Here is a 22,229-nt window from a genome sequence, read left to right as displayed (position 1 = left end):
CCGCCATTTTTGACCGACATCCACAGAAACGAATCAGCCAATGCCTTGGCTTCGCGGTCCACGGAAGCCCTCTTCCTGTCTACCCACCCCAGGCATTCGGACCTGTCACCGCCAGCAGCCTCCGTGCTCTGCGGTTTTCCTCCCTCCCGCCCTATTCATCCCCTCTCTGGTTCTCCAAATCGGAGCTTTCTCGCTACCCGCGGCCAGCAGCCAGCGGTCTCCACTGCTTTGCTCTCGCGTGGTATACACCTCCTGCTACTTCCCCTGGAGACCGCTCTCCGGCCCGCCCGAGTACCGCTTCCGTTCCGCGCATGCGCGGCGGCGCGTTGGCCTTCGGGAGCGGAAGTGCGTGAGGGCGCGCCGGTTCCCGTCCGGCAGGCGCGAGGCGCCGGGCCCCGGGGCTGCAGCCGGCCGGGGGAGCGCGGTCCCGGAGCCGCCCCTCCCCGCCATGGGCCTCCTGTCGGACCCGGTGCGCCGGCGCGCCCTCGCCCGCCTCGTGCTGCGCCTCAACGCGCCGCTCTGGTAAGGGCGGGGCCCGGGGAACCCGGCGCTGCGGCCGCCGGCGGCCCCTCCGGCTGCTAGCGCCAGTCGCGTCGTTCCCGCCGGCATCGCTCGGGGCAGGAGGTCCGGGGCTCAGCTCTCCCGTCCGATGTCCCGGGTGCCCGGACTCCAGGGCCAGGTCCCTCACACACGCCCCCGCCACCCCCGGTGCAGAGGTGGAGGCCACGGGCCGCGGTGTCAGAATCCCCTAACGCTCCGGCGGTCTCCTCCGTCCCCTCTCCCTGCAGCGTGCTGAGCTACGTGGCGGGGATCGCCTGGTTCCTGGCGCTGGCTTTTCCGCCCCTGACCCAGCGCACATACATGTCGGAGAACGCCATGGGCTCCACCATGGTGGAGGAGCAGTTTGCGGGCGGAGAGCGTGCCCGAGGCTTCGCCCGAGACTTCGCTGCCCACCGCAGGAAGACGGGGTGAGCGGTAGAGCTGTGGGTTTGGGGGAAACAGTGGTGGTCAAAGTCAGGGAGCTCTTAAAGGTTCGCTTTGTGCCTCCAGGGCTCTGCCAGTGGCCTGGCTGGAGCGGACGATGCGGTCAGTGGGGCTGGAGGTCTACACGCAGAGTTTCTCCCGGAAACTGCCCTTTCCTGATGAGACCCGCGAGCGCTATGTACTGTGGGGGAGAGGATGTGTCTGGGACCAAAAAAGACCTTGAGAGGGTGGCTTGGGACTGGGAAGCTCAGTGGTGCCAGGTCCTGGGGCCCAGGAAATTCCTAACGGGCATCCTAGGGCGAAAAGGGGAGAGGCTTCAGCACTCTAGGGTGGGGTGGTGCTGAGGCTTCCCCACCAATACTGCATACAGATGGTGGCCGGTACCAACGTGTATGGCATCCTGCGGGCCCCACGCGCCGCCAGCACCGAATCCCTGGTGCTCACTGTACCCTGCGGCCCCGACTCTGCCAACAGCCAGGCTGTGGGGCTGCTGCTGGCGCTTGCTGCCCACTTTCGGGGTGAGGCTCAGGGGCTACTGCTGGCAAGGGAGGGTTCGGCCTCTGTACCAGGCCTTGCTGACCAGCTTCTGGTCCTCAGGGCAGATTTACTGGGCCAAAGACATCGTCTTCCTGGTGACAGAGCAAGACCTTCTGGGCACTGAGGCTTGGCTTGAGGCCTACCACGACACCAACGTCACCGGTGGGTGCTCTTGCCCTGCCCCGCCCCTCTCTCAGGGCCACTGTACGCGCCAGCCCTCCGTTGGCACCTCATTCACCTGCTCCTACAGGCATGCAGTCATCCCCTCTGCAGGGCCGGGCTGGGGCCATCCAGGCAGCCCTGGCCCTGGAGCTCAGTAGCGACGTGGTCACCAGCCTTGATGTGGCCGTGGAGGGGCTCAACGGGCAGCTGCCCAATCTCGATCTGCTCAACCTCTTCCAGACTTTCTGTCAGAAAGGGGGACTACTGTGTACTCTGCAGGGCAAGGTAAGGGGGCCGCCTGCCTGGGCAGCCTGGGACCTGTGTGGGGGTCATCTGACCTCGTCCCCAAACCCTCTAAGCTGCAGCCCCAGGACTGGACATCGGTAGACGGGCCGCTGCAGGGTCTGCAGACACTCCTGCTCATGACTCTGCAGCAGGCCTCAGGCCGCCCCCATGGCGCTCACGGCCTCTTCCTGCGCTACCGTGTCGAGGCCCTGACCATCCGTGGCATCAATAGCTTCCGACAGTATAAGTATGACTTAGTGGCAGTGGGCAAGTAAGTGGCTTCTGGTTCTCCCCCCTTCCTTGCTTAGGGGGGCGAGGGGGTGCTGGGGGGTCCGGCTGGCCCTGACGCTGCCCCACGCCGGCAGGGCCCTAGAGGGCATGTTCCGCAAGCTCAACCACCTTCTGGAGCGCCTGCACCAGTCCTTCTTCTTCTACGTGCTCCCCGCGCTCTCGCGCTTCGTCTCCATCGGCCTCTACATGCCCGCTGCTGGCTTTTTGCTCTTGGTCCTTGGTCTCAAGATATCCTCTGACGGGTGGCCAACCTCGGGTCCCCTCCACTCTAGGCTGGGAGAGCCCGTGGTCCTTGGAGTGGGGGAGTGGGATGGGCCCTGGGGCCCCCGCCGGGCAGATCCCATCACAGCTCTTGTCAGGGTCCTTGACTAGACCACGCTCTGGAACTGTGGATGCAGTTGCATGAGGCCGGAGCGGGCCCTCAGGAGGCTGGGGGCGCCTCTGGACCTGGTCCTCCCCTCCCTCCAGCACAGGTGATGGCCCCCCACTCCTGCTGGGGAGGGCTCCTGGGGTTCCGGTGATTGGTACTGCTGCCACTCAGTCTCCACTGGTGGGGTGTTGGTGAGGATCCTTGGGGCCCCCCTGGCCCTAGGGCCCAGGTCCCAAGTGTCCATGTGCCCTTGCAGAGCGTGGGGCTGGCCTCGCTTGTGGCTCCCTTGCTGATCTCACAGGCCATGGGCCTGGCCCTCTACGTCCTGCCAGTGCTGGGCCAACACGTGGCTACCCAGCACTTCCCCGTGGCCGAGGCCGAGGCCGTGGTGCTGACGCTGCTGGCCATCTATGCGGCCGGCCTGGCCCTTCCACACAGCACCCACCGGTGAGCTGCAGTCGGGCCGGCCGGGCGGGGACAGAGGGTACCCTGGACACACAGGCAGCTGCCTCTGAGCCCCTTGTCTTGCAGGGTGATGAGCGCACAGGCCCCAGACAGAGGCTGGATGGCACTGAAGCTAGTGGCTCTCATCTACCTGGCACTACAGTTGGCCTGCGTTGCCCTCACCAATTTCTCGCTGGGCTTCCTGCTGGCCGCCACCATGGTGCCCGCTGCCGCGCTCACCCACCCCTGTGGGCCCCGGTACGTGCCGGTCAGCCCCCGTCACAGAACTCCACACGAGGTGCCCTGCCCCCAACCTGGGGCCTGTGCTCCTCACCACAGAGCCCAGCCCGACCCTGCCTCTCCCCCCAGGCCGCTGTATGCCGCCCTGCTGGTGCTGACGAGCCCCGCGGCCACTCTCCTGGGGTGCTTGTTCCTCTGGCGGGAGCTGCAGGAGGCCCCGCTGTCGCTGGCCGAAGGCTGGCAGCTCTTCCTGGCGGCACTGGCGCAGGGCGTGCTGGACCACCACACCTACGGCGCCCTGCTCTTTCCGCTCTTGGCTCTGGGCCTCTATCCCTGCTGGCTGCTCTTCTGGAACGTGCTCTTCTGGAAGTGACGTGTGGCTGTCCTGTGGTACAGACCGGGGTGGGGACTCCCCAAGCACCCGGTGTTCTCTTTTTGGGAAATAAACAGGTGTTTTGTTTTCAGCTGCTGTTAGGGCTCGTGGCCCACTGTCTGCTGTCCTTTTGGAGCTCCTAGGCACGTGGATAAAAAGCTCTGTCTGAGGGCCTGGCATTCCCACATACCTCCTTCCTGGAGGGCACTGCCCTGGTCCACTTGCTGCTGGCAGGAATGAGGGCCCCAGCAGCCACATCAGCCTCCAAGGAGAGCCTCGGTTGGACACTGGGCTTGGCATCTGGAAATGGCACGTGTAGACCCTGCCCTGGCCCCAGCCCCACAAGCATTAAGGGAGCTCCCTGCGTATCACAGTGGGAGGCAGGGTGCCGGGTAGGAGGAAACGCTGTGGTGGGTATGGCTTGGGGCCTGATGGGATCTGAAGTGCCCAGAGACCACACTGCTCTGTCTTCAGCACTGGAGTTGAAGGCGCAAAAGGGCTTGAGCTGGAGCCCTGCAGAAAAGCCCTGGGGCATGGGGAATGGCACCCGCCCAGCTTCCCTGGAGCCAACTGGCCCAGGCCAGCCACCCATGAGAGGCAGGGCCGAGGTGGAGCAGTAGAGCCCCACCCGGCATCGCCTAGGAGCAGGCGGGCCACATACTGAGACCCCTGAAAGGAACTGGAATGTCTAGTGTCCATTCTGGAGGGGAGAAAAGCAAAATGTTGCTTTTCAGGGTCACATCAGGTCAAGAGGCAACTCCTCGAGGGCCAAGGCACCCCTGCCAGCACCTGATGTGGTGGCTAGACCAGTCAGCCTCCTACCAGCCTCAGTGTGGAAGGAAGGCAGAGCTGCCCGCCTAGGGAGTCCGCTCAGGACCCGTGGCCCTTCGGTGTCACACCCAGAACGGTAGGTCTGGGAGGAAGCTCTAGCCCCCAGACCCAACCCTCTGTGGGTCACTGCTGGCTCTCTGATGAGGGGGCCACGTGCTCTCTGTCCAGCATTGTTGGGGGTGGGGGTGCAGCATGGGTGTTGGAGACCCCACTGGGGCCAGCAGCCTGTCTTTGCCCACTGTTCCCAAGTCTGGCCGGAACCTCTGGTTCCTTCAATGTTGAACAAACTGTTCTGCCCCGCCTCCCCCGGGGCTGGGAAGAGACTTGCAGCCCCCAGCCTCCCAGCGTGCCTCCCAGGCTGGCTTCTGTCAACCCTGTGCTCGGATAAGTCACAGGACAAGAGTCCTCCTGTCTTCTAAGACGCACAAAAACCTCTGTTTTGCCTTGGTCTGTTGTCTCTCTCTTTGTGAGCTAGTATCCCTTCCAAAGGATTCCAGAATCCCTCCCAAGCCTTTTCCCCAGGCTTTGGCCTTGAGCAGTCACTTAAAGCACAAATCATGAAAATCTATTAAATCAGGGAACACACAAGTGGGGGCAGAAGCACAGAGATCATCTCAACTGTATTCTGAACTTGTGCAGAACTCTTTGTACAAAAAATTCTGAGACCATGGGAATGACAGAGTTGGTTTGTCAGGAAAGCAGGATTTCTATTCTGATTTTCAGCAATGTCACCTGTACAATACATTTCTTAAAACAAGGAAATGTTAGGCTGTGGAAATGTAGGTCAGGCGTATAGCGGTGAGTATAGGTCATACATAAGCGCTCTACTTGATGGGGTGGTAGGGCCTGTACCTTGAACCCAGTATCTGTTCTCTGGAGTCATACAGCTCAATTTTGAATCCTGTGCTTTGAGGTGTGGCCACGTGACTGTGCTGTGGCCAGCAGGATAAACACAAGAAGCTTCCAGGGTGAACACCAAGCAAAGACCTCACCCAGAGAGACTGGCCCTCTGAGCCCCATCCTTTCTCTTGCCCACAGGGATGTGGAACTGATGGTTGGAACGTGAGTTGTGTCTAGGACGTGAGGTCCAGCCCGTGTCAAGAATGGATGGAGAGGAGCAGGGACTCCCTGGGCTTCACACAGCCCTGGGTTGCCAAACTGGGCTTCATCTACTAGAAAGGGAAACAGACTTGTACCGTGTGTAAGCCACTGTCATTTGGAGTTTTCTGACACTCAGATCTAGTTCCAGCCAATACAAGAGGGACCATTGCTGAGTCCAGCTCACGTGAGGACTCAGAGTGGAGGGTGTCCGCTGGGTGAATTTGGGAGTATTTCACTATTGTGTTGATAATCAGTACTTAATAGTACATACTCCTTTGTTGCTTGCTTTCTAGGCCCCAGAACAGAAGTGTCATGGGGGGGGTGGGGCAGGGACACTGTCTTATTTCCTGCTACTTTTCCAGCTCAGGGCCAGATACACAGTAGAATGTTCATCTGTATTTGTTGAATGAAGGGAAATCAGAGGGAGACGACCTGGAGGTCCAGAAGGAGGCTCCAGGGGGCAGACCTGACGGCTTCCGCAGGGGCTAGAGGATCGCCTGTGCTGGGAGGTGGGGTGAGCACAGGAGGGTGAGGTGAAGGCCCCAGCCGGCAGGCCGCCCTCCACCCACTTAACACCCGGCAGCCTCCCCACAACCGGGCTCCGTGCGGATGCTCTACTTGGCCCCGGGACGCCTCTAGCGACTCACCTCGGTGCCCCAGACTTCCTGTGCTCTTCTCAAGCCATTTGCCTGGTTACCCCCACTCCCCCCGAGGCTCCAGTGTAGACAACTTGGGGACCGCTCTGGACACCATTGTCCAAAACTGCTTCTGCAAGCCCCAGCTGCCTTCATACCCCCGCTCAGGTCCTGTCTGCTGCTTCCTGCCAGGCCCCAGTGTGTCACCTCTGCCTCCTGAATGTGTGGTGGTCACCTCTAAGTCACAGTATTCAACCTGAACACCTCCCACCCCACATACACCTTCTCCCCTAGCACGCTCGCCCAGGCCTGGACCCAGGGTCAACCTAGTCTCTCTTCAGGGGATGCCCATCACCCCCAGGATAGAACCAAACTCCCCACCTTGGTCTCCAAGGCCTGTGCTTGCTCCTTCTCAACATTGTCCTTGCCCCAAAAAGCAACCTGTACGCTACTTCTCTCCTTCCAGCCCCTGACACCATTAATCTACTTTCTAATTCCAGATTTGCCTAATCTGCACTTTAATATGAATGTCCTCATACATATGTGTCACAACTTCCTTTTTATGGCCAAATAACGTTCCATGTAATGGACATGCCACACTCTACCCATTTATCAGTTGATGGACATTTGGATTATTTCCTCTTTTTGGCTGTTATGAACAATGTGCCTATCAACAGTCATGAACAAGTTTTTGTGTGGACATATGTTTTCTCTTGGGCATACACCTAGAAGTGGAATTTGGAGCTCTAAATTTTCTTCTTAGCACTGCTTTTGATACATCCCGTATGTTTTGTTTTTATCACCTCATTTTCTAATTTTTCCTGTGATTTCTGTAACTGGTTATTTAGCAATATGTTAGGGGAGCTTGAGTGGCTCAGTTGGTCGAGTATTCGACTTTGGCTCAGGTCATGATCTCACAGTTTGTAGGTATGAGCCCCACATCAGGCTCACTGCTCTCAGTGCAGAGCCCTCTTTGGATCCTCTGTCCCCCCCCCCCCGCCCCTCAAAAATAAATAAAACATTAAAAGTAATATGTTATCTAACTTTCACATATTTATGAATTCCCCAAATTTCTGTTACTTTTAATTTCATTCTGTTGTGGTGAGAAAACGTATTTTGTAGGATTTTACTACTTTTAGATTTACTGGGTAGCTCAGTTGGTTAAGCGCCTGATCTTGATTTAGGCTCAGGTCATAATCTCTGGCTTCCTAACATGAAGTCCTGTGTCGGGCTCTGTGCTGACATAGGGGAGCCTGCTTGGGATTCTTTCTCTCCCTCCCTCTCTGCCCCTTCCCTGTTCATTCTCTCTCTCTCTCTCTCTCTCAAAATAAATAAACATTAAAAAATTAGTGAGACTGGTTTTATTTTCTAACATATGGTCAGTCCTGAAGAATGTTTCATATGCACTTGAGAAGAATATGTACTCTTCTGCTGGAAGAGTGGTTCATTGATGTTTAAGTCTAGTCGGCATTGTTCAGTTTTTCAACTCTTCTTTCTTTGCTGAGCTTCTGTCTAGTTCTGTCAATTACTGAAAGTGAAATATTGAAGTCTCCAATTATTATTGTTAAATTGCCTACTTCTCCTTTCCATTCTGTCAACTTTTGCTTCGTGTATTTCGGGGCGCTGTTAGGCAAACCTATCTTTACAATTGTTAGGTCTTCTTGAGGAGTTGGTCCTTTTTTCATTATGAAATGTCCTTCTTTATTTCTAGTATCAATTTGTGTCTTAAAGTCTATACTATTTGATATTAGTATAGCCACTCCAGCTCTCTTTTGATTACTGTTGGTATGGTATATCTTTTTCCACATTTTTACTTTCTACTTGTGTCTTTGATTCTAAAGTTTGTTTCTTGGGGTGCCTGGGTGGCTCAGTTGGTTAAGCATCTGACTCTTGATTTCAGCTCAGGTCTTGATCTCACAGTCATGAGTTCAAGCCCCGCATTGGGCTCTGTGCTGGGCACAAAGCCTACTTAAAATAATAATAATAACAATAAATAATAGAGTTTGTTTCTTACAGGGGTGCCTGGGTGGCTCAGTCAGTTAAGCATCCAACTCTTGATTTCAGCTCAGGACATGATTTCATGGTTCATGAGATCGAGCCCCGAGTCCAGCTCCATGCTGACAGCATGGAGCCTGCTCAGGATTCTCTCTCTCCCTCTTTCTCTACCCCTCCTGCTCCAGTGCATGCGTATGTGCACACTCTCTCTTAAATTAAAAAGAAATAAAGGTTGTTTCTTACAGACACCATAGAGTTGTGTGTGTGTGTGTATAAAATCCATTATGACAATCTCTGCCTTGAAATTGGAGACTTTAATCCATTTACATTTATTATTTTTTTAAGATTGTATTTTTAGGTAAACTCTACACCCAGGGTGGGTCTCCAACCCTCAATCCCAAGATCAAGAGTCGCATACTGCCACCAACTGAGCCTCCTAGGTACCCCTGGTAGGTTTACTCTTTCAGCACTTGGAATATGTCATTCTACTGCCTTTTGACCTCCATGGTTTCTGATGTGAAATAGATAATTTTATTGGGGATCACTTGTATGTGATGAATCACTTCTCTTTTGCTGCTCTCAAGAGTCTTTTTCTTTGGCTTGCAACAATTTATGATGTGTCTAAGTATGGATCCTTTTTAGTTTATCCTACTTAAGAGTTCACTGAACTTCCTAGATGTGCAGATTCATGTTTTTCATCAAATTTAGGAACTTTTCAGGCATTATTTTTTCAGATATTCTTTCTGCCCCTTTCTCTTCTCTGTTCCTGAGAATTATGCATAGGTTGGTATGCTTACTGGTGTCCTACAGGCCTTTCATTTTTAATGTTGTGATTTTGGAAATCAGATGCCAGGTTTTGTTGTTGCTGCTTGTAGTAGTTGAACTCGTGTAGTGGTTTTTCTGAACTTGTTCTGTCTAGTCTGTAATGTCACGCGTAGCCACTAAAGTTCCTATGCTCAGCTGATGATCGGACAGAGATTTTCTTAAATGCCTAAAATCCATAAACTTCCCAGTCTTTCCCAAATAGCTCTGTGTACTTGTTGAGGCATATGCCTTTCAGCACTAAAGCCCCCTGTTTGCAACTGTCTGAGGCTCCACTTCCCTTTGTGCAGAGCCTCAAGGCCAGCCAGAGGTAAGCATTTGATGCTTTTTCAGGTCTTTCATGAGCCTGTGCACACCCTATTTATGTTTGTGACCTTCTATATTCCAGAAATATGTAGGGCTTTTGAACATCCCTGTGGACATTGTATTCCCCAGCTCTTCCTTTTAAGCTTTTTGGTTACTCTATTACCAGGTGCAGCTGTTATCCATTGCCCCCGGCAGCTTTGAAATTACAACTTGCCAGCAAACATCCTCAGGGCATAGACCATTGGCCCTAGGCAAGCTGAGTGAGCTTTGTAAGAGGGGTCTTCCAGGGAGCCCTCAGACAAGTTAAATCGTGGCAATTATTTGCAAGGAAGGTGTTCTGCTCCCTTTACAGGATTATGTCTCCCTGCTCCATTCTGCCAGGAATGTGGGCTGTAATTTCCAGGTTACCACTGGGCTGGAGAGTAGCCTTAACCAGAACACCGCAAAACTCACTGTTCTTACCGAGATTCAGTTTTCTTCAATAAACACTGTCGGGATGCTGCACTCCTTTGATTAACTTCCAGAGTTCTGAAAAAGTTGACTCCAACAACTTCTGCTAGTCTTTTCCTTGCTTTTATAGGGGGAAGGGGATGCAGATTTTCCGAGGTCCTTACTCCTCCATTCTCAATGAAGGCCGACCGTAATTTTTTGAGGGACCCTTGGCTGTCATAGTCATGGCTCCTGCATCTGACAGTTTCTGGGTAATAATAAGTGCCTAATAAATCCTTATCAAACCCCTGCTCAGCCTGGAGAACCGCCACCACAACCCACGCGTGTGGGCCGGGCCGGGTGGGGGACAGCAGCCCGGAGGCCCCAGCCTTCCGGCACTGCTCACGCTCCACCGGAGTGGGGACCCTGACCGGGGCGAAAGAGACCGCGGCAGTGGGCCGCGAGACCCCCACCCCACCTTGCTGATTGTCCCGGCAGGCCGCCCCTTCGCTCTGGGGGTCTGTAGGCGCTGCGACACGGATGGCCACCGCGCCAGGTCTGGAAATATTGCTGGACGAAAGTGAGCGATGGCCTCGAAGATGCCGTGGACGCCGGACTGAGGGGCCCGAGCGTAAAGGACTAAGCACCGCCGAGGCCGGAAGAACCGCGTCCGGGCAGCGGACAGGCCGAGACAGCAGGTGCCGCCCGCAGGAAGACACCACGGGTTCCCACCCTACTTCCGGTTTCCACGACTACCTGACAGACAGGCCCCGGCCCGCCCCTGCCCTCCCAGGCTCTCGCGACGTTTGGGCTCCCGTGGCGCCGCAGGGGCCGACGGGAGCAGCGGCCGCGCTGAAGAGGGCCGACATGGCGGCGGCGGCGGCTTCGCTTCGCGGGGCGGTGCTGGGCCCGCGGGGCGCGGGGCTGCCGGGCGCGCGGGCCCGGAGTTTGCTGTGCGGCGCGCGGCCCTGCCAGCTCCCGCTGCGGACGCCACAGGTGAGCGCTGGCCGCGGCCCCGGCCGCCGTGTGGCCCCGCAGCCCCTGAAGGTCACGGCGGGGAGGCTCTGGGCGCGGGCCCGGCAGCGAGGGAGCGGCCTCCGCCACCCGGCGCCCCCGCCGGACCCCCGCCGCCTACCGATATGGGGCGCCGGGGAGCAGGACCAGGCGCCCACTCCCCCGACCAGAGGAGGCGCTGGGTACCGAGCGTGGGGGGCGGCGGGGCGGGCTCGCTGCCGGCTCGGGGCCGGGGGCTTTCTCCGGGGGGCGCGCCCAGGCCCGCTCCCGCTCCGGCCTTCCAGACGGCCTGCGTCCTGAGGTGACCTCAGCCTGACCTCGGACCGCGGCTTGTGACCTTGGCCTGCCCTGGCACCCTTGCTTTACATCGACCTCATCCCCAGCCCCGGATCCAAAACCATGCCTTGCGCCCCCTCCTCGGGGCCGAATCACGGTCGAGGAGCCGGCAGTGGGCTGGAGCGGGGTGGGCAGTGGTGCTCCGCAGGAGCTGGCGGGTGCGGGTGGATGGGTGGGGAGAGGCAGGCGCTGAGAGTCAGATCCCCAGGTAGGGCCGGGTGGTGTTCTGGCAGGCGCTGAGCGGGGCTCTTGCAGGCAGTGTCCTTGTCGTCGAAGGCCGGTCTGTCCCGGGGCCGGAAAGTGATGCTCTCAGCGTTGGGCATGCTGACGGCAGGGGGTGCAGGGCTAGCCGTGGCTCTGCATTCGGCCGTGAGCGCCAGTGACCTGGAGCTGCACCCCCCCAGCTATCCGTGGTCCCACCGTGGCTTCCTGTCTTCCCTGGACCACACCAGGTGTGCTGCCGGCTGACTGGGGTGGTTTCTGGGCGGTCTGGTGGGGCGGAGGCCCTGGCGCCCCTAACCCTATCCCTTTCTTTAGTATCCGGAGGGGTTTCCAGGTGTATAAGCAGGTGTGCTCCTCCTGCCACAGCATGGACTACGTGGCCTACCGCCACCTGGTGGGTGTGTGCTACACAGAAGATGAAGCTAAGGCGCTCGCAGAAGAGGTGTGGGCCTGGGGATGAGGAGGACCCCGGGGATTGGGGCTCCGGCTGCGGTGGACGGCAGGGCTGTGACGGGGCTCTTGGTGGCAGGTGGAGGTTCAGGACGGCCCCAACGAGGATGGGGAGATGTTCATGCGGCCAGGGAAGCTGTCTGACTACTTCCCCAAGCCCTACCCCAACCCTGAGGCCGCTCGAGCAGCCAACAACGGAGCACTGCCCCCTGACCTCAGCTACATCGTGCGAGCTAGGTACGCTGGCTGCCTGCAGGGCGGTGTGGGGAGGGGGCAGGAAAGTCCACCTTGTGCCAGGGCTGAGGAGGCATGGATCTGGTCCCAGGCACGGTGGTGAGGACTACGTCTTCTCCCTGCTAACCGGCTACTGCGAGCCGCCCACCGGTGTGTCATTGCGAGAAGGTCTCTATTTCAACCCCTACTTTCCTGGCCAGGCCATCGGCATGGCTCCTCCCATCTACACTGAGGTCTTGGAGTATGACGATGGTGAGCAGCCCCCACCCTGGGGGTGGACAAGCCGGGTCTTCCTTTTCCCACTGCCAGGGATGCTTTCTGTGTCATGCACAGAAAGAGGTCGTGCACTCTTCTTGGCTCCAGCACCGAGCCAGCTTACGGGCAGCCTTCGCAACCCCGTCTAGCCCAGGCCCCTGCGTGCTGGGGGGAGGGGGGGGGGGTCCCATTGGTTTTGAAGCCTTGGTCTGGACCCCATCTCAGCTGCATGGAGGAGATTGCTCTAGGGCTGTACCAGGTTGGGGAGGGACCCCCAAGGGCAGCCCTTAACACTTATTCTTGGCTCAGGCACCCCAGCTACCATGTCCCAGGTAGCCAAGGATGTGTGTACCTTCCTGCGCTGGGCATCCGAACCAGAGCATGACCATCGCAAACGCATGGGGCTCAAGGTGAAATGGTCGGGCGTGGGAGAGGGGCTGGGAAATGGGCTGGGGTCCTTTCTGCCTCCTTCTTCTGAGCCTGCCTCATCCCCAGATGTTGATGATGATGGGCTTGCTATTGCCTCTGGTCTATGCCATGAAGCGGCATAAGTGGTCAGTCCTGAAGAGCCGGAAGCTGGCATATCGGCCACCCAAGTGACCCTGCCCAACGTCTGCTTGCCGTCTTGCCTGAACAGGCCCGCAAGCCAAGGAGCCACCCTGGACCTGTTCAGGCCTCAGCTGGCCCGCTTGGCCAAGCTCCTCTTTCTTTGGGACAAGAGGGAAAGGGGCAAGAGACCAGGTTCTAGCTCCAGATCCTTCAGCACCCATCATGGAAATAAATTAAGTTTCTCAACACATGTTTGAGCTATTGTGTGATGGGAGCACACGTTTGCAGGGGACTCTGGGACTAAGACCTTTGCTCTCGAGCTCTCAGGGTTGTCCTATGCAGTGTGACCGACACTGCCGTGTACAGGCTGGGGACTGGGAGGTGGCAGGCAGCACTGGAGGTGGGGAAGGGAGGCAGCCAGCAGCAGTGCTAAGGAGGCAAAGCTAGGCAGAGGCCACCCAGAGTGTGCTCCTGATCTCTTGGCTGGACAACTGGAGGGGGCAGGGTAGAGGTGTTCTGGGACAGCACCTCCTGGCAACCCACAGGGCGGCTGGGGTGAGTCTGGGTCAGACAAACGAGGCAAGCAGTAGGAGCAGGCTGTGAGGGCAAGGGGAGGGTGGCAGTGGCAGCACTCGGGTCCTAGCTTCTGAGCTTTTCTTGTCCCCAGGAGGGAACGTGAGGAGCATCCTGGCTGGAATAGCCTAAGACTGGTGGCCACTGGGAAGGGCAAGAGCCAGGTGGAAGCAAGGAGAGGGTGTGCCTGAGGGTTTCCGGGTAGACAACAGGAGGCATGGCCAGGTGTTAGGGAGGGGGCTCTGTGTGCCCTTGGGTTCTGGGAAGAGATCTCAGCCCCATGTGTTTCCAGGATCTCTGGGATCTGGAGGCTAAGTATAGTCACCTGGGCCTGGTTGGGTTGTCCCACCAGCTGACGACCAGGCCCTGCCTCTGTCAAGTTGAGTCCCAAGGGGGCGATGCCCACACTCCGTCCTCCCAGCAGATCGATCCGCACAAAGGCACAGGGAAGGGGTACTCAGCTGGCTCAGAAGCGCCTTTAATGACTCCAGATTGTGGCCCCTCCACAACCCTGGCTTGACCCCTAGCAAGCAGTCAGCAAAGGTCTCCTGAGAGTTTTAGGAGGGGGTCCAGGGACCTTGAGCCTGGAGGGACAGGGCCATCCTCTCTCCTTGTGACCTGGGGGTGAGGGAAAGATAAGTCATTCTGCTTGTCCTGTCCCCCTGCCCATCCCCCTCCCTTCCTCAGCCTCTGGTACCTTTGCCAGTGGGGTGGAAACTGCAGGAAGGGGGTCCCAAGTGCAGGGCTTCTGGGTGCTGCACATCTCACAGCCGGGTCGGCTGGGAGCATTGATGAACGTGCAGGAAGGGCAGGACCAGCCAGGCTGTGGAGGTGGGGAAATCGTTGCTGCTTACCCTTTCCTTCTGGTGCCCAGAGGATCCCAGGCCCAGGGTGCCCAGTCCCTCACCTACCTGAAGGGGGCTGGGGAGGCTGGAGGTGGCTGGCAGAGGAGCTCTGGGCTGCCCCAGTGACTGAGGAAACAGGCGACTTAGTTCCCCATCCATCTTCTGGGGACACTGAGGGCTGCGTCCTGTGGAAGAGGAGGTGGGGCTCAGGGGCGTGTCGGGCTGCGCCTCCCCTCCTCATCCCATCCACACCAAGGACTGACCTGGGGCTTCTCGCGGGGCTGAGAGCAGGTAGAGGAAAGCGGGGTCCCCATCCCGCTGGACCCCGTAGGAAGCGAGGCTGCACTCGGGCACACACAGGCGCCGCCCAATGACCCAGCGCTGCACAGCTGGTGGGAAGCCAAACTCCGAGAACACCTGGGGCCGGAGCATCAAGGCAGCGTCACTCGAAGGCCCCTTGCCCCGCACAGGGCTCCCCCCGACCCCATGCTTACCTGCTCCTGGAGGGTCGCAATGGTGCAGTGGGGGTGAACGTGCAGTGAGACGTGGGCAGAGGACGCGGCGTCCTCAACTGTCACCTGTAGCCTGGGCCAGAGTATAGGTCAGGAGGGAGGACGGGGACCCGGGAGGGCTAGGGATGGCAGGGTAAAGAAGACCTCACCTGATGGGGCCAGGAGGGAAGCAGGCCTCCTGGAGCTGGACACTCAGAGCCACATGATGTCGGGCCAGGGTGGCCGCTGCTTGGGCTGCCCCCTTCTCGTCCCCACCCTCGATGGCTTGGGCCAGGCGCCCCACCAGCTCTTCTGCAGGGAGAGACAAAAAGCCATCAGGGCTGAGCACAGACTGCTGCTTCCAACCCCCTCCAGCCACTTGCCTTTACCTTTCTCCGTCAAGTCTCCAGGGCTCCAGCAAAGATCCACCTTGGGTTGTGGGGCCCGGAGTGTGGGCACTCCAGGGGGACTGGGCGGGGAAACAGGGCACGTTTCTAGGCCCAGGGCTTGGGGCAGGCTGCCTAGGAGGGAAGATGAGGGCTGGGCTGGGGTCTTCTGTGACTCGGCCCCCAAGCCGAGTTACTCACCCAGGCCTCTGCTGACCAGGTTTCCGGGACTTTTGCCACCTCCTAGCTCACAGCCCATTCCCTGGCGTTTGGCCACACATTAAGCCAGGCCTCCCCCCACCCAATCCTGGCCCTCAAAAACCCCTAAAAGGTTCCTACCAACTCCTCTCAGAGCTGAAGCTGCACTTGGCTTTTCCTTGCTCTGGAATGCTTCTGCATGCTTCTACTGTCTAGCCTCACCTATGCCCCTCCTCCAAAGAAGCCAGGCCACTTCCCTTGGCCTCTACATGCCCTCTAAGCCAGCCAGGGATGCTCCCTTGGCCTCACTGCGGAACCAAAACAGGTCCTCAGAAGCCTGCCCCTTCTTGTTCACCAGGAGGCCTGCAATCAGGTAGTCTCTTGGTGCCCTCAGGGACACCCCTCCTCTCAACTGGCTCTACCACCAGCACAGAACACCTCAGGCTGCTCCCATCCCCAGAAAACCCCCTGGGCCACTGCCTGGCGGGGCACCTGTGTCTCCCCTTACCTTCCTCCTGAGGCCCAGCCTACCTGTCCTGCAGCTCCTGTGACGACCTCAGGCCCTCAGTGTTCTGAGCTATCTGCCCACTGTGATGAACAGGACCCCTGAGCACCCAGGACCAGGCCTGGCCCAGCCTTGACCTAGTCCCAAAGATCACACACACATACACACACAACACACACACTTGCCTCGGGACTTTGGTGCCTGCTGCTTCCTGGCTACGTGGGTGTGATCACACGAGGACCTTCGAGTTTCATTCAACCATCACCTTAATGAGACTTTCCCTGCCACCCAATTTTAAATTGCAAACCCCTCCCGGGGCACCTGGGTGGCTCTGTTGGTTAAGCATCTGACTCTCGATTTCAGCTCAGGACACAATCTCACAGGTTCGCGAGTTTGATCCCTGTGTTGGGCTCTGTGCTAACAGTGTGGAGCCTGCTTGGGATTCTGTCTTTCTCTCTCTCAAATAAATAAACTTAAAAAAAAAAAAAAAAGATGTGTGTAAATTGCAAACTCCTCTCTTCTATTCTTCCACCATCTGGCAGAATTTTACTTGTTTTCCAACTTAAATGTTTTGACGCACAAGGTTACACTAGTACCAAGTATACATAGCGATTCCAGAAGCCTGTATGCTATGCTGTGTGCACCACAAGTCTATGCTTACCAATGTTATACGTTCTCCTCTCTGGAAATTCAAGTCCCAAGAGGGCAGGAAGTCCACGTCTCATTCATGCTAAGTCTCCAAGGCCTAACATGCTCAGCACAGAGCGGGTGCCAGGATGCACATCTGATGAACGAACGAACGAAGGACGTCTTTCTCCTTCTGCAAGTGCTGTGTTGTCTGGGCCTCTCTTACGTTGCATAGTAAGGTTCTTCTTTTCCCTCTGGCAGATCTTCTGACACATCTGCGGGCCCTTTCCTTTCCTTTCCTTGCTGCATTATCTACCCGTCAGACTCTCTCTTGCTTCTCTCTCCTGGTGACCTGGGTTGAACTTTTCTACTGCCAATCTTTACCTCTCCAGAGCCCCACCCCAGCCCAGATCCACCTGGTTCTTCTCCCCACAGATGTGTAAGAACCTAGCCACCTCCATTCCCTTCCACGTAGGTCCTCTGGGAGTTCCATAGTACCTTGTTTCTCCAGCTTTCTTTCTCAACCATGAATTCTTCCATTTAAAAGCCATGAAATCCGGCCAATTCCATCTCCTAAGCATCTCTGAAAACACCCTTCTCTCCAGCCCTATCTGTTACACCACCCCCACACAAAGGGAGGTCTCAACCAGTCTTTTACTTTTTTTTTTTTTTGGTTTGTTTTTGAGAGTGAGAAAGAGAAAGTGCGCACGCACGCGGGAGGGAGGGGGGAGAGGGGAGGGGGAGGGAGGGAGGGAGGGGGGGAGAGGGAGAGAGACAGACAGACAGACACAAAATCCAAAGCAGGCTCCAGGCTCCGAGCTGTCAGCAGCACAGAGCCCAATGCAGGGCTGGAACCCATGGACTTTGAGATCAGACCTGAGCCGAAGTCAGACACTTAACCGACAGGCGCCCCTCAACCAGTCTTCAGTAGCTCGAATCTGAACCTGTCACTCTCCACTGAGTACATTTCCATGCTCCTGATGCACTCCTCACCCAGACCCTGAGGGCCTGCCTGCTGGGCCTCCACATCTGTCTGCTACTCCAGGCTCCAGCTTTTCAAGCTTTCCAGCCTGTTCTCCTTTTCTCCACCTTCTCCCTCCTGGGAGCCTTCCCAGGACCCAAAAGGGGGTACGGTGGGCCCAGCTTTCCCCACTCCTTCCCCCATCCAGGCCTGGGGGGATTGGGCTACTTTCGTTCTCTCCCAGCACTCGCAGTGCCCGGCCAGCCAAAAGGAGTCTTCGCTCCAGAGCACTAACCATTCTGTCCCTCCATGGTGGCACCTCGGACTAGAGCTGCCCACCGCTGAGCTTCCTGAGGGTTGAGGAAGTGCAGGCTGAGGGTCCCAGGCCCTCCTGGCGGGGGCTGCAGCTCATGCTGGCTGGGACCTCGGACCGTGTAGGAAACTGACTCCAAGGGCCACTCCAAACTGACCTGAGGAAGGGGAGAGTGCGGGCTCAGTGCCTCCCGCCAGCACACCCTGCATGATGACCAAAGGAGCACGACGTAACATTTACAGGCCACGTGCCCCGTCCTAAGACCCTTACTCCTATCACCTTAGGAAGCCCTCACAGAACTCCTATAAAGATAGGTAGCGGAGCATTTACCCCCACTTTACAGGCGAGGAAACGGCAACAAGGGAAAGAGAACTGCTCAAGGGCACAAAGCTGTCTCGTGGAGGGGACTGGCCCAGGGCCCCGCGCCCCCGCCGCCCCCACTCACCGCGCCGGGTCCCGAGCCCAGCAGCTCCAGCCGGAAACGCCCGGGCCGCTCGGGGTCCGCGCTCAGCTGCAGCCTGCGCAGCTGTGCCTCGGCGTCCGGCCCCGCGCCCAGCGGCCTCACCGCGGCGTGCACAGCCAGGAGCACCGCGGCCGAGTCCGGGTCCGAGGCCGCCGCCGCGCCACCCGCAGGCGGCGCCATCTCCTGTCTGGCCCCGGCCCCGACCCCCAAGCCCGCTTCCGTGGGCTCGGGCCCCTGAGCGCCTCCGCCGACCGGAAACTGGGGCCGCGAGCCTGGGGTTCCGGCCGTGGCCAGAGCGTCGGGGCCCGGCTCTGACCCTCCTGTCTTACCCAGGATGGACACGACCTAGAGGCTCGGCGGGCGGGGGCTGCAGCCGAACGGTCCGCGTCTATGCCCCGCGCCGGTGCGGGGCTAGACGCTATTCCCAGGCTCCTTCCGAGCCGCAGGTTGCCCGGCGGGCGGGCCCCGCGTTGGTCCGCCAGCCACTCCTGGGAAGGCGGGCTGACACCAGGGGCGGGATGAGCGAGGAGGCGCAGCCAATGAGCGCCAGGAAGGGAGGTGGGATCGCATGGCCTCGAAGAGTGACGGACAGGCAGGGCAGCCAGTAGACGTGGACGGTAGGAGTGAACGGCGGGAGACGCCCCCAATGGCTAGCCGAGCTCTCGATCCCGGCGGCTGGACCAGGCCATTCAGGGGCGGGGGGCCGGGCCTTGCGGACGCTTGTTGTTGTCCGGCCCGGGGAGGCAGAGGTCGCTCGCTCGGTCCTTTGCTCTCTCGGGCCTTCTGTGGCGGTCGGCGGGCAGGTCGGTCGCGATAGTCGGTCGCCTTCCAGGGGCGAGGCTATGTCGCGGTGGCAGCCCGGCAGGGCCGGCAGGGCCGGGAGTAACGGGACGTCGTCGCGGAGCTTCTTCCCCCGGATACAGTGCGGCCCGAACGGAGGCCGCGGCGCCGCCCTCCGGTCCTGAGGAGCCCGAGCTGCCCGGAGCCCACACCGCCTCCTTACCCGCGCCGAAGTCAACCGGCCAGACCCGGCCCGGCCACACTGAGCGCTGCGCAAGCAGGTAGGTGTCCGCTCTGTGACCGGCGCCGTGTCGGGGCCTTCAGAACTCCAGCCCCCAGCGGTCTTCGCGCCGGCGAGCGTGCGCGCGTGCGCGAGTCCCGGGGCGCACTGCCTCCTGGGATTTGTAGTTGTCCGCGACTAGGCTGGGGTTTCCCTTAGCCCGGCGGAGAGGCGGGCGCGGCCAGGCTGACGCTGGAGCGCTAGCGGCCGGCCGACCGGCCCTTCGGGGGTCTTGGTGCCTGCCTCTGTTCCGTGGCGTCACTAATTTACGAAGAAATTAGGCGCGGGGAAGAACGGAGGAAGCCTATGGCTCTCCTCTTTACCTGGATAGAGAGCCCGTAGAACAGGGAAGAGCGCTGCGCCCAGGTGACCGCAGGGCCCCAGCCCCAGCCCCAGGTGTCCTGGATCCTAACCCGGTGCGGGTTATTAGCCTAGCTGAGGAGCTTGGCCGGAGGGGTACTGCAGGAGTCCCGCACTTTTGGGGGCTCACAGTGACCCTCACCCCTAACGGTGGAGGAGGCTCTTCTGTCGCGGTGGGCAGTGTCCAGGGAGATAAACCAGAGGCCCCAGCATGAGCAAGATACTTGGTGCGCCCCCAGGTATGGGGACGGGGAGAGGGTTGGCCGAGCCAGAGCCTCAGGTCACCACTCTCAGGTAACAGGATCTAATCCGCCTCTCCTACCAGCGCGGAGGGCTTAGGAGTAAGCCGCAGGAGGGACCCGGCTTGTTTACAGCGGCTCCACTTACCCGGTTGGGAGGCCAGAGGCTGAGCCCCAGGGGCCAGATACTCATGGACCGGTCTCCCACCCTCAGGCAGCACTAGCCCCTCTGAGCGCAGGACCCCCTCCCCAAGGACATGAAGCTGTTGGAGAACTCGAGCTTCGAAGCCATCAACTCGCAGCTAACAGTGGAGACTGGAGACGCCCACATCATTGGCAGGTGAGGTGGGGGGTTGTGTAGGCTGGTGTCTCAGAGACCCTTGAGTTGAACCTGATGGGTGGCATGCTCCGTGGTCCCACGTGCCCCTTGCAGGATCGAGAGCTACTCGTGTAAGATGGCGGGAGACGACAAGCACATGTTTAAGCAGTTCTGCCAGGAGGGCCAGCCCCACGTGCTGGAGGCGCTGTCTCCACCCCAGACGTCGGGCCTCAGCCCCAGCAGGTAAGCTGCCGCAGAGCGTGCCTGCACTGGGCTGTGGGGTTCAGGGCAGTGCTGGGCTGATGCTTCTCTCTCTGCAGACTGAGCAAGAGCCAAGGTGGTGAGGATGAGGGCCCGCTGAGCGACAAGTGCAGCCGCAAGACGCTCTTCTACCTGATTGCCACGCTCAACGAGTCCTTCCGGCCTGACTATGACTTCAGCACAGCCCGAAGCCATGAGTTCAGCAGGGAACCCAGCCTCAGCTGGGTGAGGGTCAGGTGGGGGGAGGGACCTGCAGCCCCACAGCTATCTCGACTGTCCTTCCGACTTATAGTGGCCCCTGGGTTCTGCCCAGTTCATGCCTCCCGTTCTGCGTCCTAGCCAGTCCCAACCGTGACCATCCTAGGTGGTGAACGCAGTCAACTGCAGCCTGTTTTCAGCCGTACGGGAGGACTTCAAGGCCCTGAAGCCGCAGCTCTGGAACGCAGTAGATGAGGAGATCTGCCTGTCCGAGTGTGACATCTACAGGTGGGCCGGCATTCCTGCAGGAGGGCCATGGGTGTATGTGGCACTTGGGCCTTCATGCCACTTCTTGCCCCACGCTCTGCAGTTACAACCCGGATTTGGACTCAGACCCCTTTGGGGAGGATGGCAGCCTCTGGTCCTTCAACTACTTCTTCTACAACAAGCGGCTGAAGCGGGTCGTGTTCTTCAGCTGCCGGTCCATCAGGTGGGCGCCTGGCCGCCTCCTTTCCCTTAGCCCCTGCTTTGTCACATGCCACTTCCCCAGCTGTACCCACCCCGCTCCTGACTTTGTCCTCCCTGGGGTCAGCAACGGGTCAGGGACAGGCAGTCCTAAGACCCGTTCCCACACCTCCCCCAGCGGATCCACGTATACTCCCTCGGAGGCCGGCAACGAGCTAGACATGGAGCTGGGCGAGGAGGAGGAGGAAGAGGAGGAGGAGGAAGAAGAGAGCGGAAGTGGAGGCAGTGAGGGCGGACCCGAGGAGACCAGCGCCATGGAGGAGGACAGGTGTGTGACGGTGGCTGTGGCCTGGCTCTCTGTAGCCAGGGGTCGATAGCACAGAGTGGGTGCCTCTCTGCCTGACCTCCTGGGATTTGGCTCTGGAAGCTCACTGTGTGCCGTCTTCTGCCCAGGGTCCCGGTGGTCTGTATGTGAGGACGAGGAGCAGAGGCCCCAGCTTCGTTCAGCTTCAGCCAGTGCCTGGAACCCTCACTTGAGGGTGCCCCAAGGCCTCCCCAGCTGGTGGTCATCCCGGGGCTTGCCAAGGCTGCAGCGCCGCCCAAGGCCACGCCCACCTAGCCCTTTGGCTCCCGCCTGCAGACGTCTGCTCACCCCCACGGGCTCCAGCTGCCCATGTTGTGGTCGGGCTGGACAGCACAGGGCCTGGTGGGAAGAGCCACTGCCCTGCCCCGACGAACTGACACAGGCAGGGACAGCTGGACTACAGAGTTTATTTTTGTATTTCGTGCCGGATCAGGCCTGGGCCTGCACACTCCAGCCCAAAGGGCCCGAGACCCAGTAAGCAGGCCCCTGCGGTCACCACGCCGGGCTTGGCCAGCCCCTGACGCCCACCTGTGCCACCCTCCCCCCGTACCCTGCCCGTTGGGCAGCGTGCACTGAGTGTCACTTTGCTGCAGCTGGTTTGTTTCCAATAAAAAATTTCTGTGATTTAGTGGGGACCTGGGCTCCGTGCTGCGTGTGGGGCGGGGTCTGCGTCAAGGGCGGGGCTACTGCCTCCGGTATCCTAGCAACGGTCTTAGGGGCTGTTGAGCGGCCGGGA

General features: G+C 59.1%; 4 protein-coding genes across 7 annotated transcripts; 3 read left to right on the top strand and 1 right to left on the bottom strand.

Moving 5' to 3' along the window:
* Positions 1–329: 329 nt before the first annotated feature.
* GPAA1 (glycosylphosphatidylinositol anchor attachment 1) lies at positions 330–7,571 on the top strand. Of its 3 annotated transcripts, XR_008292820.1 has the most exons (13): positions 330–522; positions 789–968; positions 1,051–1,162; positions 1,355–1,502; positions 1,582–1,683; positions 1,772–1,968; positions 2,043–2,239; positions 2,334–2,487; positions 2,637–2,732; positions 2,886–3,076; positions 3,161–3,341; positions 3,443–4,593; positions 5,556–7,571. XR_008292820.1 is itself a non-coding variant. In XM_053208635.1 (12 exons), the coding sequence occupies exons 1-12, from the start codon at positions 449–451 to the stop codon at positions 3,827–3,829; spliced, it is 2,019 nt and encodes a 672-aa protein (XP_053064610.1). In that variant the 5' UTR covers positions 330–448; the 3' UTR covers positions 3,830–7,571. The 3 variants fall into 3 exon arrangements, 2 of the variants coding, with proteins under 2 accessions (XP_053064610.1, XP_026919440.2); XM_053208635.1 differs by having other exon boundaries at positions 3,443–7,571; XM_027063639.2 differs by lacking the exon at positions 5,556–7,571 and having other exon boundaries at positions 331–522; positions 3,161–3,331; positions 3,443–3,777.
* A 3,063-nt stretch (positions 7,572–10,634) lies between these two features.
* LOC106965683 (cytochrome c1, heme protein, mitochondrial) lies at positions 10,635–13,115 on the top strand. Its single transcript, XM_027063637.2, has 7 exons — positions 10,635–10,801; positions 11,411–11,607; positions 11,693–11,819; positions 11,907–12,064; positions 12,153–12,313; positions 12,626–12,726; positions 12,812–13,115. Exons 1-7 carry the CDS (start codon positions 10,673–10,675, stop codon positions 12,914–12,916), a joined length of 978 nt encoding a protein of 325 aa, XP_026919438.1. The 5' UTR covers positions 10,635–10,672; the 3' UTR covers positions 12,917–13,115.
* Positions 13,116–13,892: 777 nt separating this feature from the next.
* SHARPIN (SHANK associated RH domain interactor) lies at positions 13,893–18,700 on the bottom strand. Of its 2 annotated transcripts, XM_027063630.2 has the most exons (9): positions 18,210–18,700; positions 17,747–17,921; positions 15,164–15,295; positions 14,945–15,086; positions 14,778–14,868; positions 14,547–14,700; positions 14,350–14,468; positions 14,136–14,261; positions 13,893–14,056 (listed from the first exon to the last, which is right to left on the bottom strand). In XM_027063630.2, the coding sequence occupies exons 1-9, from the start codon at positions 18,405–18,407 to the stop codon at positions 13,973–13,975; spliced, it is 1,221 nt and encodes a 406-aa protein (XP_026919431.1). In that variant the 5' UTR covers positions 18,408–18,700; the 3' UTR covers positions 13,893–13,972. The 2 variants fall into 2 exon arrangements, with proteins under 2 accessions (XP_026919431.1, XP_026919432.1); XM_027063631.2 differs by lacking the exon at positions 15,164–15,295.
* Positions 18,701–19,143: 443 nt separating this feature from the next.
* Positions 19,144–22,128, top strand: MAF1 (MAF1 homolog, negative regulator of RNA polymerase III). The gene is made up of 8 exons (XM_027063636.2): positions 19,144–19,288; positions 20,101–20,226; positions 20,320–20,448; positions 20,526–20,691; positions 20,831–20,952; positions 21,035–21,154; positions 21,308–21,457; positions 21,583–22,128. The coding sequence occupies exons 2-8, from the start codon at positions 20,144–20,146 to the stop codon at positions 21,602–21,604; spliced, it is 792 nt and encodes a 263-aa protein (XP_026919437.1). The 5' UTR covers positions 19,144–19,288; positions 20,101–20,143; the 3' UTR covers positions 21,605–22,128.
* Positions 22,129–22,229: the final 101 nt, after the last annotated feature.

The sequence above is a fragment of the Acinonyx jubatus genome, chromosome F2 (genome assembly GCF_027475565.1).
Source record: "Acinonyx jubatus isolate Ajub_Pintada_27869175 chromosome F2, VMU_Ajub_asm_v1.0, whole genome shotgun sequence".
NCBI lineage: Eukaryota > Metazoa > Chordata > Mammalia > Carnivora > Felidae > Acinonyx > Acinonyx jubatus.
This window is presented reverse-complemented; position numbering and strand designations above follow the sequence as displayed.

Coding starts and splice junctions, on each gene's coding strand:
- GPAA1 (XM_053208635.1), top strand. CDS start 449: ATGGGCCTCCTGTCGGACCCGGTGCGCCGGCGCGCCCTCGCCCGCCTC. Junction 969..1,050: donor GCCCACCGCAGGAAGACGGG/GTGAGCGGTAGA, acceptor TTGTGCCTCCAG/GGCTCTGCCAGTGGCCTGGC. Junction 2,488..2,636: donor TCTTGGTCCTTGGTCTCAAG/ATATCCTCTGAC, acceptor TGACTAGACCAC/GCTCTGGAACTGTGGATGCA.
- LOC106965683 (XM_027063637.2), top strand. CDS start 10,673: ATGGCGGCGGCGGCGGCTTCGCTTCGCGGGGCGGTGCTGGGCCCGCGG. Junction 12,314..12,625: donor GGTCTTGGAGTATGACGATG/GTGAGCAGCCCC, acceptor TTCTTGGCTCAG/GCACCCCAGCTACCATGTCC. Junction 12,727..12,811: donor GCAAACGCATGGGGCTCAAG/GTGAAATGGTCG, acceptor CCTCATCCCCAG/ATGTTGATGATGATGGGCTT.
- MAF1 (XM_027063636.2), top strand. CDS start 20,144: ATGAAGCTGTTGGAGAACTCGAGCTTCGAAGCCATCAACTCGCAGCTA. Junction 20,227..20,319: donor GACGCCCACATCATTGGCAG/GTGAGGTGGGGG, acceptor TGCCCCTTGCAG/GATCGAGAGCTACTCGTGTA. Junction 20,953..21,034: donor TCCGAGTGTGACATCTACAG/GTGGGCCGGCAT, acceptor CACGCTCTGCAG/TTACAACCCGGATTTGGACT.
- SHARPIN (XM_027063630.2), bottom strand. CDS start 18,407: ATGGCGCCGCCTGCGGGTGGCGCGGCGGCGGCCTCGGACCCGGACTCG. Junction 14,869..14,944: donor TTCCCTCCTGGCCCCATCAG/GTGAGGTCTTCT, acceptor ACTCTGGCCCAG/GCTACAGGTGACAGTTGAGG. Junction 14,701..14,777: donor TTGCGACCCTCCAGGAGCAG/GTAAGCATGGGG, acceptor CTCCGGCCCCAG/GTGTTCTCGGAGTTTGGCTT.